General features: G+C 43.0%; 1 protein-coding gene across 1 annotated transcript in view; it reads right to left on the bottom strand.

Annotated features, from left to right (window-relative positions):
* The window catches only part of LOC138284401 (mucin-5B-like), a 1,991,087-nt gene that overhangs the window by 152,971 nt on the left and 1,824,855 nt on the right, over nucleotides 1-13,261 (bottom strand). The window contains exons 32-33 of the mRNA XM_069223138.1: nucleotides 8,554-8,694; nucleotides 3,472-3,612 (exon numbers count right to left, since the gene is read on the bottom strand). Of these exons, the coding sequence (XP_069079239.1) occupies nucleotides 3,472-3,612; nucleotides 8,554-8,694 (282 nt within the window). The remainder of the gene's footprint in view (nucleotides 1-3,471; nucleotides 3,613-8,553; nucleotides 8,695-13,261) is intronic.

Here is a 13,261-nt window from a genome sequence, read left to right as displayed (position 1 = left end):
GCACCACCCACCAACATATCTGCAACACATAGAGGCACATGCACCACAACCGCATCAACTACCTCAACAGCACACTCATCTAAACAAACATACTCACAGAAGAGCACACATGCAACAGCACACACCAAACGCAAATGCACACACTCAGCTGAACACCATACACCTTCCAAAAAACACAGTGCCATACACAACTGACACCAGACCCACATGCACCTGCAAAACACTCATGCACACATCACCCAATCCAGCTCTATCACCCATCCCTTCTACCTTTTCTCTTCTGCCCAATTGTACTTCTTAACCTTCTCTGACACTTGTGAAACCCAAACCCACCACCTCCCAAGAAGGATCCTTGAAGTGCTGCTCTGTACTCACCAGATGCCCTTCCTGAGGAGGTTGTCCCTTGGCAGTGTAATTAGGTGGCAAGTTCTTGGGCATAAGCCCAAACACTGCTGCAGGGCATCCTGTGTTTTGTGGCATTTATGTTTTGTTTATTCAGACATTGTTTGAGAGATGTATCTTGTTTAAAAATAAAATAAATATTTTCCGAAAGTTTGTCTTTTATTATTTTTCAAATTGGAGTAATTGATGACAATGTTACTTGAGAAAATGTGAATAAAGTGACCTCAGTTTCATTCATGACAGTGAACAAAACAGGTTTTATTTTTGACATGTTTGCATAGTGCATACATTAGTGCAAAAAATGTGTAATTGACATGGACATTTCTGTGCAAGCATTCATCATGATAATAGGCACTTACACCAACAATAAAAATGTATATTGTTTTACATGCTAATACAGGTGTGTTTATTTAAAAATGATATGCATTCATAATAAACAAATATGGATTACACATAAGTAAATTGAGATAAATGGAATTTAATGTTATACAGAAAATGCAGTAGACAATGGGAAATATGAAATAATACATATATGAAATGTTTTAAGCTTAGACGTGACTTTCCATGTACATTTTGTGCAAACCACTTGTTGCATTGTGCAGTGCAATGACTACATTTTATTACAATGATGTTGTTCAAATAATGTGTAATGCATATAGATCTGATTTGATAGTTTAGGGAAAATGATTAAACACCCCTTCAAGGACATATTTTGAATTTGGGATTAATGTGACTTTTTACTAAGGTGTCCATTAGCATGAGGGTAGCTTGTACAAATTGGTAAATGTAAATAAAATATACAGTTGTGTTTCTTTAAATGTATTAAACTACCACATTGCACACATATGAATTAGACTTTATCATACTATTACTTGTAAGTATTTATAAAAAAATGCACGAGTCCAGAGCTGATGTAAACAGACAATTCCAGAAGTAACAGTTAAAGAACTCTCTTACCTTTGGTTCCAGCGATGACAGAGTTGATTTGTGTTGTGGTCAAGTAGCAACAGCAAAGGTAGTAATTGTACAGTCATGTTCGTGGCGGCAAGGAAAGTGAAAAGTAGAAAAAGGTACGTTTAGACCTAATATGCCTTTAAGGTAAGTGTAGACCTAATATGCCTTTGAACCTGCCAATTCAGGTGTGGAGGTTTAGCCACCACAGTTACGTTGACGGGAAGGCACATCATAATTGAGCCAGCTATAAAAGTGGCTGCAAATCTAATGCCAGCCTCTTTTGCTTATGACGCATTGAAGTGGGTGTAGAATTCTATCGCTGGTGGCAGTTCACCTACAGACTTTTGTCTATGGGCCCACCAGCATCTGAATTAAGCGGGAGGACCTCCTAGTCAGCTTATGGATTATCCGAAGGAAAATCAACAGCAGGACTGATTCTGCCAAGATCTAAATCAGGCCTTTTGTGTCCAATAAATGTTATTGGACTATCCTCCTATTCAAAGGTTCTGGCTAGCAGTATGAAAAACACAAGTATAATGGTCAATAACGAGATACCAATATTGCATAGTAGAAAAGTATTATGATTCTTCACTAATGCATCAAAGCATAGGAAAAAAGATCTTGGTGTATACACTTACTGATCAATAGAACGAATAGTGTTAAGTGCAGCATTAATCTTTTTATGCTTCTAAGTAAATAATAGGCCACGGACTCAATAGGCTGTAATGAACTTAAAGAGATCTGCATTAACCTATGTTACTCCCCTCTGGACCCAGGGGCAAGGAACAGGTGATTAGAGTTCACCTCTTCAGAAGCAAACAACTATCTTCTTTTAATACATCACCATTGTCAACTTGATAATTATTGTCCCTTTGATGTCAAAAGGCCATGTGAGCTAAAAGGCTAATGGAGAGTTCCACCACATAAGGGTGGGATGTCCTAATTAATAAAAAAACAGTGTGCCTCTGACGCATCAGTTCATTTCACAGTTGCTGCTGTGTGCCCCTGACAGTTGCTAGTATACACACAGCCTGGGCTGTGTGAGGAAGCTGAAGTCAGCCCCTGATTCTAACTCAGCTCTGCCAAACTCCTCTTCTTCGTTCAGCAGACCAGAGGGAAAACCAGGAAACAAAGAGAACCCTATATTCTCCCACAACTCTACCCCACCTCAATTCCAGTGACACAGTGAGCTACAGGAGATGGGAGGGAGTAAGATTCTTCCCTGTGGAGAGGTAGGGGAAATTGCTTTTAATTTGTACTCAACTGTCATGGTGCCCAGTGAGTTAATCATTTGATGCTGTGGCATATTTCTATGCTACTTATGACGACAACTAAACTGTATTGGTGTGATTAGTGCAGCACTACTTCATGGTTTGGATTTACTTTTTGTCTTCTAACAGGGTTGTACCCAATATCTGGATCCTGTTTAATTCGCTTACCGTTGGGTGGATACACTTTTTCTGTGGACTAGAATCATAGTTGATTACATTCATCTACTTTCTTGGTTATTGGTTAGGGGTTTGAATCATCTTTCTTCTACTTGCTGAGTATGGCCCATCTATTTATACTCAACAAACTGGATCTTTTATTCTTCTACTCAATGTGTTCGACCCATCCTTCTGTTGTGCAGCTGACTTCATCTAACTTATGATCTATGACATTGACCCCATTTTCACATATTTTCTGTGATGTATACAGATGTTTACTCTGTGTGTTGGATACATAGGTCTCATATGCTGTATGTTGAGTCATTTGTTTCTGGTTCATGGTCTGTCACCATTTTATCAGTAATTTTTTCTTTTACGCCTGGGAAATACATCTGATTCCTCCCAGGGTTTTCGTATTGCACCTTCTTTGATGGCATTTATTTCTGTTGTAGCTCTCCCTATTTCATTCTCAGGAGTAGAAATTGCAATCTCTTCCTTTAATAACCTTTCTCTCCTTGCCCACTCTTGCTATCAATATTTCAGCTATAAGTCATGATTAGGCTGATGAAGCAGATGAGGAAGTAATGGAACTCCATGCCCAGTCCGGCCTAGTTGCCTATGACCAGGAACTATTTAGCATGTACGAACTTCAGATAGTGATGGGAACACACAATCGGCCTGTAATCACCTGAACGCATCTCTTTGGTAGTCGAGCCTTCAAATTCATAATTCTTATAAGTAGCGTACAACGGTGGCACTGTTGCTGTGGCTGAAATACTCTCCTCAGTAGGTCCCAGTCTGAAAACTTGTACGTCTGGGGTACGATGTTCTGTGATGGAATGTAAGGGGTAATTGTGAATGTGAGCAAAATAAAATACATATTACAACACAGTACCAAGCAATGCCATCATCATTAAAGTACAAAACAATATGAAATCAGGCTAGCCTCATTGGGATCGTCAGATCACAGAGAAGTTCTTTCCATCAAAATATATGGTCAGAAAATTCAATACTGTGCTCTTTTTCGATACCAGATCACAGAATGGAATGATTCAACATGTATCAGGAGTGGGGTTTTATGACTAGCAGTATTGTTACTTTGTATGAGATTTAAAGTACGCAACACTGAGTAAGCTAGCCCTTGAAAAACACCAGTGACTGCTATCAATAAGCATTGTCAAAGGACTGTAGCTTGCCTTTGCAAGGTACTGACATGAGGATGCGTTTTCCACTAAAACAATAGCACTAAATGCTAGATTCTTCTTCTCGCTCACTTATGCATAATTATGAGTAATTTCTGGTAATTATGAGTAAATATGGTAGAGGGAATTACGCCAGATGACCTCACTCATAGAGTCAGTTCACCAGGCAAAAACATCTCTGAGCATCCTTCAGATGCCCTTGCTTACTTGTGGTGGTAGTATTATCTAGACAGATATTTATCTGCCATTAGCTTAGCCATTGGAATGGATGTGATCAGTCATGGCTCGCGGGTGTTAAAGGGGGTGGGTCGATTAGCGAGCGCGGGGGGAGCAGGGGGCAGCAGGGGGCAGCAGGGGGGGAATAGTACATAAAAAAGCTTACCTTGGATCCCGTGCCACTCACCACTCCTCTGCTGGCTGCAGGCACAGGCTCCCAACCTGCCCCGCGAACCAATCCTGACACTGCTCAAAGCCTGCCTGTGCAGGCTCTCTCCAGCCCAGCAACAGTGTTGCTGGGCTGCAGAGAGCCCTGTGCGCATGTGTGTTTGGCCGGCCCGTGATGGCCAGCCAAACACACATGCGCTCTGAATGGGAGTGCTGGAGGAGTGCTGAGCACTCCTCCTAAGAGCATGTCACACCCGTGGCCCTGCTCCTTTACAAGGAAACAATAACAAACTTTGTTTGTTTTTGTTTCCTTGTAAAGGTTGTGCAGCTGCCGCTGCTGGCGGGGTGGCAATGCTCCTCCGCCCTCATGGAGGAGCTGCCCCTGATGGTGACATAAAAATATTTAAAGTTAGGGAACCTAGCCTACCCTGGTCAAGAACACACCTGAATTTTGCCAGTGTCACACATTGCAGTCTTTTACCCCAAATCAATTTGCCTAGTAAAGTGTCTTTGTAGTGGGAACATTTTGCTGGTAAGAAAAGGGGAAGGTTAGCAAAACCGTATAGTAAACAAAAAGAATTATCATTTTCAGTAGGGCAATCTTGCCTTTTCACAATATTCCAAAAGGCTGCATTTCCCTGGAGGTCTTTGATGGTGTGTGTTATGTTCCCAACAAGTAAGTCCTGTTCAGTATGAGGGAGGTGTATGGCTCAATACAGGAATGTGTGAGTTTGACAACAAAGAGTGTTCTGTCCAATAATTCTCCATTTAAAGTCCCCTGTAGTCAGTGGCAGCTCACAGCGTGCAGAAGGGGTGAGGCTCGGCTTGGGGGGAATAGGGAAATAACAACAAAATGAATTACAAAAAAATTAACACTTACCTTCTCACCTCCGTCCACGTCCCGCTCCACTCCTGTGCTGGCTACTGGTAGGCACAGGCTCCCAGCTTACCCTGTCGCCAATCCTGACGCTGCTCTGAGCAGTGTCAAAATTGGCTGGGAGTGCCCAGCCAGGACGCTCCCAGGCAGACTGGGAGCCTGTGCAGGCTCTCTCCAGGCCAGCAACTGTGTTGCTGGGCTGGAGAGAGCGTTGTGCGCATTTGTGTTTGGCCGGGACAAGACTGCTGGCCAAATACACATGTGCTCTGGAGGGGAGTGCTGAGCATTCCCCCTCACTGCTCGTCACCCCCATGGCCCAGCCCATTTTACAAACAAACTATAATAAACATAGTTTATTATTGTTTTTTAGTAAAAGGTTTTCAGCTGCCGCTGCTGGTGTGTGGTTGGAGGGAGGGGGGAGATGCGCCTTCGTTCTAATGGAGGTGCCACACCTGGCTATAATGGAATATCATCTTGCTGCCATACTTTAAGCTTTTGTGACCAATCGGCACCCTTTACCTACATGCATCATTTGAGGCAAGCACATCACCAAGACACCACTCTCAGTTCAGTTCGCCCTGCTCAGTTTCCGGGCTCCAACTGTGCCTGGGCTAGGCCATGTGATCACGTCCCTTCTGTTCTTCTGAGCTTGAACCTGGGGATCCTTGTGCAGGCTTTGATTACTTCTGAGAGTCGGTGCAAGGCAGGGCACTTCTCCTATCCCTCAACTTCCAGTGTGCTTTGTTGTTCTCTAGCTAGCAGCATCTGATTCATAGTTGCTGTGCAAGTCTTTTACATGTCAGCCCAGGCATTGTTATCTGGGAATGCAGTACATTTTGCCTGGGCTGTGGTTTCTTTTTTGGAGCCAATTTTAATCATTTCTTTCTGTACAGGGTTACAGGGATCGGTCCAGATTGCTCGCAATCCTCCAATCTGCTTAGCCCCCACTTTAGACATAGAAACCCTCAGAATTCGGGAGTCGAGCTAGGGCTGCTAGGGGGAGCTTCTACATTTTGTTTCCTATCCCATTGCTGGCCATGCCTTCCCAGTAGAAGTCAGTGTTGTCTTAAGGATTTTTTAGGCCCCAAGGAAAACATATTTTGTGTGCCCAATGTTCATAAAAACATTTAATTTTATTAACACTTTTGTACTAGTTGTAGCCCACTTGATTCCAAACCAACCTTCAAAAATAGGTTGCAAACAAATATAGCTGAAATATGCTTTATCAGAACCCCAAAAATCTCTAAAATGATACTGGCAAAGAGAGACTGAGGTAAAGGTAGGCAAAGAGAAGAAGAGAGGTTCCTATATTGAAACAGGCAGAGTTGAGCAAAAGAGTGATAAACTTTGCTTCCTCTTGGGGGTGGGGCCAGGAGCTACTGCCCACTTTGCTGATGCCTTAAAATGTCTCTGGTGGAAGTGGAGAGATAGGATGAGACTGGGGAGAGAAAAGTAGAGAGTACGCTCATACTCCAATGGAGTGCTTGCCAAGAAGTCATAAAAAGTAAATTGATGATGATGAAAGCCACACTCTTGCCAATGAAAAGCAAGGTGTTAGAAATTGCATGGCATACGTGTGAACCCTTCTCATGCGACAACCAAAATCCTTTTCAGGATGAACCTAAAAAAAGTCAAGAAATTCACCTGTTCTTAACCCTTTGGCAGCTGGTCACAAAAGCAGTCACAGTTAACTAAGAAGCAGGATGTAAAGAATTTAAACAGCACATAGACAGTAATAATGTGAAAACACAAAACAAGAACATTCCCTCACCAATTTAGAAAACTAGAGTGAATTATAAATAATAGGACAAGACCAAAACAACAAAAATCCAATCAATAGAACGAATAGTGTTAAGTGCAGCATTAATCTTTTTATGCTTCTAAGTAAATAATAGGCCACGGACTCAATAGGCTGTAATGAACTTAAAGAGATCTGCATTAACCTATGTTACTCCCCTCTGGACCCAGGGGCAAGGAACAGGTGATTAGAGTTCACCTCTTCAGAAGCAAACAGCTATCTTCTTTTAATACATCACCATTGTCAACTTGATAATTATTGTCCCTTTGATGTCAAAAGGCCATGTGAGCTAAAAGGCTAATGGAGAGTTCCACCACATAAGGGTGGGATGTCCTAATTAATAAAAAAACAGTGTGCCTCTGACGCATCAGTTCATTTCACAGTTGCTGCTGTGTGCCCCTGACAGTTGCTAGTATACACACAGCCTGGGCTGTGTGAGGAAGCTGAAGTCAGCCCCTGATTCTAACTCAGCTCTGCCAAACTCCTCTTCTTCGTTCAGCAGACCAGAGGGAAAACCAGGAAACAAAGAGAACCCTATATTCTCCCACAACTCTACCCCACCTCAATTCCAGTGACACAGTGAGCTACAGGAGATGGGAGGGAGTAAGATTCTTCCCTGTGGAGAGGTAGGGGAAATTGCTTTTAATTTGTACTCAACTGTCATGGTGCCCAGTGAGTTAATCATTTGATGCTGTGGCATATTTCTATGCTACTTATGACGACAACTAAACTGTATTGGTGTGATTAGTGCAGCACTACTTCATGGTTTGGATTTACTTTTTGTCTTCTAACAGGGTTGTACCCAATATCTGGATCCTGTTTAATTCGCTTACCGTTGGGTGGATACACTTTTTCTGTGGACTAGAATCATAGTTGATTACATTCATCTACTTTCTTGGTTATTGGTTAGGGGTTTGAATCATCTTTCTTCTACTTGCTGAGTATGGCCCATCTATTTATACTCAACAAACTGGATCTTTTATTCTTCTACTCAATGTGTTCGACCCATCCTTCTGTTGTGCAGCTGACTTCATCTAACTTATGATCTATGACATTGACCCCGTTTTCACATATTTTCTGTGATGTATACAGATGTTTACTCTGTGTGTTGGATACATAGGTCTCATATGCTGTATGTTGAGTCATTTGTTTCTGGTTCATGGTCTGTCACCATTTTATCAGTAATTTTTTCTTTTACGCCTGGGAAATACATCTGATTCCTCCCAGGCTTTTCGTATTGCACCTTCTTTGATGGCATTTATTTCTGTTGTAGCTCTCCCTATTTCATTCTCAGGAGTAGAAATTGCAATCTCTTCCTTTAACAACCTTTCTCTCCTTGCCCACTCTTGCTATCAATATTTCAGCTATAAGTCATGATTAGGCTGATGAAGCAGATGAGGAAGTAATGGAACTCCATGCCCAGTCCGGCCTAGTTGCCTATGACCAGGAACTATTTAGCATGTACGAACTTCAGATAGTGATGGGAACACACAATCGGCCTGTAATCACCTGAACGCATCTCTTTGGTAGTCGAGTCTTCAAATTCATAATTCTTATAAGTAGCGTACAACGGTGGCACTGTTGCTGTGGCTGAAATACTCTCCTCAGTAAGTCCCAGTCTGAAAACTTGTACGTGTGGGGTACGATGTTCTGTGATGGAATGTAAGGGGTAATTGTGAATGTGAGCAAAAACAAATACATATTACAACACAGTACCAAGCAATGCCATCATCATTAAAGTACAAAACAATATGAAATCAGGCTAGCCTCATTGGGATCGTCAGATCACAGAGAAGTTCTTTCCATCAAAATATATGGTCAGAAAATTCAATACTGTGCTCTTTTTCGATACCAGATCACAGAATGGAATGATTCAACATGTATCAGGAGTGGGGTTTTATGACTAGCAGTATTGTTACTTTGTATGAGATTTAAAGTACGCAACACTGAGTAAGCTAGCCCTTGAAAAACACCAGTGACTGCTATCAATAAGCATTGTCAAAGGACTGTAGCTTGCCTTTGCAAGGTACTGACATGAGGATGCGCTTTCCACTAAAACAATAGCACTAAATGCTAGATTCTTCTTCTCGCTCACTTATGCATAATTATGAGTAATTTCTGGTAATTATGAGTAAATATGGTAGAGGGAATTACGCCAGATGACCTCACTCATAGAGTCAGTTCACAAGGCAAAAACATCTCTGAGCATCCTTCAGATGCCCTTGCTTACTTGTGGTGGTAGTATTATCTAGACAGATATTTATCAGCCATTAGCTTAGCCATTGGAATGGATGTGATCAGTCATGGCTCGCGGGTGTTAAAGGGGGTGGGGCGAGTAGCGAGCGCGGGGGGAGCAGGGGGCAGCAGGGGGAAGCAGGGGGGGAATAGTACATAAAAAAGCTTACCTTGGATCCCGTGCCACTCACCACTCCTCTGCTGGCTGCAGGCACAGGCTCCCAACCTGCCTCGCGAACCAATCCTGACACTGCTCAAAGCCTGCCTGTGCAGGCTCTCTCCAGCCCAGCAACAGTGTTGCTGGGCTGCAGAGAGCCCTGTGCGCATGTGTGTTTGGCCGGCCCGTGATGGCCAGCCAAACACACATGCGCTCTGAATGGGGGTGCTGGAGGAGTGCTGAGCACTCCTCCTAAGAGCATGTCACACCCGTGGCCCTGCTCCTTTACAAGGAAACAATAACAAACTTTGTTTGTTTTTGTTTCCTTGTAAAGGTTGTGCAGCTGCCGCTGCTGGCGGGGTGGCAATGCTCCTCCGCCCTCATGGAGGAGCTGCCCCTGATGGTGACATAAAAATATTTAAAGTTAGGGAACCTAGCCTACCCTGGTCAAGAACACACCGGAATTTTGCCAGTGTCACACATTGCAGTCTTTTACCCCAAATCAATTTGCCTAGTAAAGTGTCTTTGTAGTGGGAACATTTTGCTGGTAAGAAAAGGGGAAGGTTAGCAAAACCGTATAGTAAACAAAAAGAATTATCATTTTCAGTAGGGCAATCTTGCCTTTTCACAATATTCCAAAAGGCTGCATTTCCCTGGAGGTCTTTGATGGTGTGTGTTATGTTCCCAACAAGTAAGTCCTGTTCAGTATGAGGGAGGTGTATGGCTCAATACAGGAATGTGTGAGTTTGACAACAAAGAGTGTTCTGTCCAATAATCAGTCCTGTATCTGGTATCAAAGGGTAAAAAGGGCTTTTGCCATACATATGTGGGCATCTTAACACCTCGATTAGAAGCACTATATAACACGGCTTTTGCAGAGGCGATTCTCCTTGCCCCTCTTCGGGAGGCATAATTAGTCTCCAGAGTCAATTACTCCTCTCCTTTTTTTTCTAGTTTTGCCTGGTTTATGATCTCTGACACCAGTTATCAATTGGAGCTGCTTTTGTACCTTTCCGCTGTATAATCAGTTCTCTTTGATCTAGTGGTGCTATCAGGTGGTAGTCTTACGGGGCCTGGCTTGCAGCACAGTAGGTCACATTCCATCTTCATCAAATAGGCCCTTCCAATCATATCCTCCTGTGTGTCCATTATTCCTTGCCAATAGTTATTAACTTTCTGACAGTTCCATAAAGCATGCACAATGTTTGCCGTGTGTGATCTACATTTAGGACATTCTGGTGTCGGGAGATAATTTATTTTCTTTAATTTACTGCGATAGAGGATGTTGAGTTGCATTAATTTGAACTTACAATTCCTCTACACTTTAGGAGCATATGACAGTATTAGAGCCCAGTCAGTGTCTTCTAATTAATCCCTTGTATAGATCATGTGCCAATTTCTTTCCGTGAGTTGTGTTAAATCTAATTCTGTCTCAGTTGTTTGTTATGTAGAGTTGTTATCAAGTGTCTGCTATTTCCAGTAGTGCTTTAGGACCGTAAAGGTTTTTGGTTCGATCTCAAGTCTATTCACAAATTGTTTGAGGATGACCAAGATTTGGACATAGATCAAAAACTGTACCGCAGGTATAAAATCAATGTGAAGTACTTAATTCTCCATTTAAAGTCCCCTGTAGTCAGTGGCAGCTCACAGCGTGCAGAAGGGGTGAGGCTCGGCTTGGGGGGAATAGGGAAATAACAACAAAATTAATTACAAAAAAATTAACACTTACCTTCTCACCTCTGTCCACGTCCCGCTCCACTCCTGTGCTGGCTACTGGTAGGCACAGGCTCCCAGCTTACCCTGTCGCCAGTCCTGACGCTGCTCTGAGCAGTGTCAAAATTGGCTGGGAGTGCCCAGCCAGGACGCTCCCAGGCAGACTGGGAGCCTGTGCAGGCTCTCTCCAGGCCAGCAACTGTGTTGCTGGGCTGGAGAGAGCGTTGTGCGCATTTGTGTTTGGCCGGGCCAAGACTGCTGGCCAAATACACATGTGCTCTGGAGGGGAGTGCTGAGCATTCCCCCTCACTGCTCGTCACCCCCATGGCCCAGCCCATTTTACAAACAAACTATAATAAACATAGTTTATTATTGTTTTTTAGTTAAAGGTTTTCAGCTGCCGCTGCTGGTGTGTGGTTGGAGGGAGGGGGGAGATGCGCCTTCGTCCTAATGGAGGTGCCACACCTGGCTATAATGGAATATCATCTTGCTGCCATACTTTAAGCTTTTGTGACCAATCAGCACCCTTTACCTACATGCATCATTTGAGGCAAGCACATCACCAAGACACCACTCTCAGTTCAGTTCGCCCTGCTCAGTTTCCGGGCTCCAACTGTGCCTGGGCTAGGCCATGTGATCTTGTCCCTTCTGTTCTTCTGAGCTTGAACCTGGGGATCCTTGTGCAGGCTTTGATTACTTCTGAGAGTCGGTGCAAGGCAGGGCACTTCTCCTATCCCTCAACTTCCAGTGTGCTTTGTTGTTCTCTAGCTAGCAGCATCTGATTCATAGTTGCTGTGCAAGTCTTTTACATGACAGCCCAGGCATTGTTATCTGGGAATGCAGTACATTTTGCCTGGGCTGTGGTTTCTTTTTTGGAGCCAATTTTAATCATTTCTTTCTGTACAGGGTTACAGGGATCGGTCCAGATTGCTCGCAATCCTCCAATCTGCTTAGCCCCCACTTTAGACATAGAAACCCTCAGAATTCGGGAGTCGAGCTAGGGCTGCTAGGGGGAGCTTCTACATTTTGTTTCCTATCCCATTGCTGGCCATGCCTTCCCAGTAGAAGTCAGTGTTGTCTTAAGGATTTGTTAGGCCCCAAGGAAAACATATTTTGTGTGCCCAATGTTCATAAAAACATTTAATTTTATTAACACTTTTGTACTAGTTGTAGCCCACTTGATTCCAAACCAACCTTCAAAAATGGGTTGCAAACAAATATAGCTGAAATATGCTTTATCAGAACCCCAAAAATCTCTAAAATGACACTGGCAAAGAGAGACTGAGGTAAAGGTAGGCAAAGAGAAGAAGAGAGGTTCCAATATTGAAACAGGCAGAGTTGAGCAAGAGTGATAAACTTTGCTTCCTCTTGGGGGGTGGGGCCAGGAGCTACTGCCCACTTTGCTGATGCCTTAAAATGTCTCTGGTGGAAGTGGAGAGATAGGATGAGACTGGGGAGAGAAAAGTAGAGAGTACGCTCATACTCCAATGGAGTGCTTGCCAAGAAGTCGTAAAAAGTAAATTGATGATGATGAAAGCCACACTCTTGCCAATGAAAAGCAAGGTGTTAGAAATTGCATGGCATACGTGTGAACCCTTCTCATGCGACAACCAAAATCCTTTTCAGGATGAACCTAAAAAAAGTCAAGAAATTCACCTGTTCTTAACCCTTTGGCAGCTGGTCACAAAAGCAGTCACAGTTAACTAAGAAGCAGGATGTAAAGAATTTAAACAGCACATAGACAGTAATAATGTGAAAACACAAAACAAGAACATTCCCTCACCAATTTAGAAAACTAGAGTGAATTATAAATAATAGGACAAGACCAAAACAACAAAAATCCAATCAATAGAACCGGAGATATGCAGTTTAAAATATCTTAGTATGTATAGAGTCTAAAAAGCACAAAGTACTAGTTGCAGTCATCTGGTCATACCAGACCGGGGAAAAGTCATAGGTTCAGGCTGACTGCGATCAGATATTGGAAAAATGTTTGCGCTGCTGAAAGAGTTACCTCCTCAAATTCTGATGGCAAGAGTCCAGTCGGCAGTGGAGGAGGCTGCATTGAGAGCATTGTGGTCGGTCGTCGCTATAACATGAAGGTGGATATTG

Source organism: Pleurodeles waltl, chromosome 3_1 (assembly GCF_031143425.1).
Source record: "Pleurodeles waltl isolate 20211129_DDA chromosome 3_1, aPleWal1.hap1.20221129, whole genome shotgun sequence".
Taxonomy (NCBI): Eukaryota; Metazoa; Chordata; class Amphibia; order Caudata; family Salamandridae; genus Pleurodeles; species Pleurodeles waltl.
This window is presented reverse-complemented; position numbering and strand designations above follow the sequence as displayed.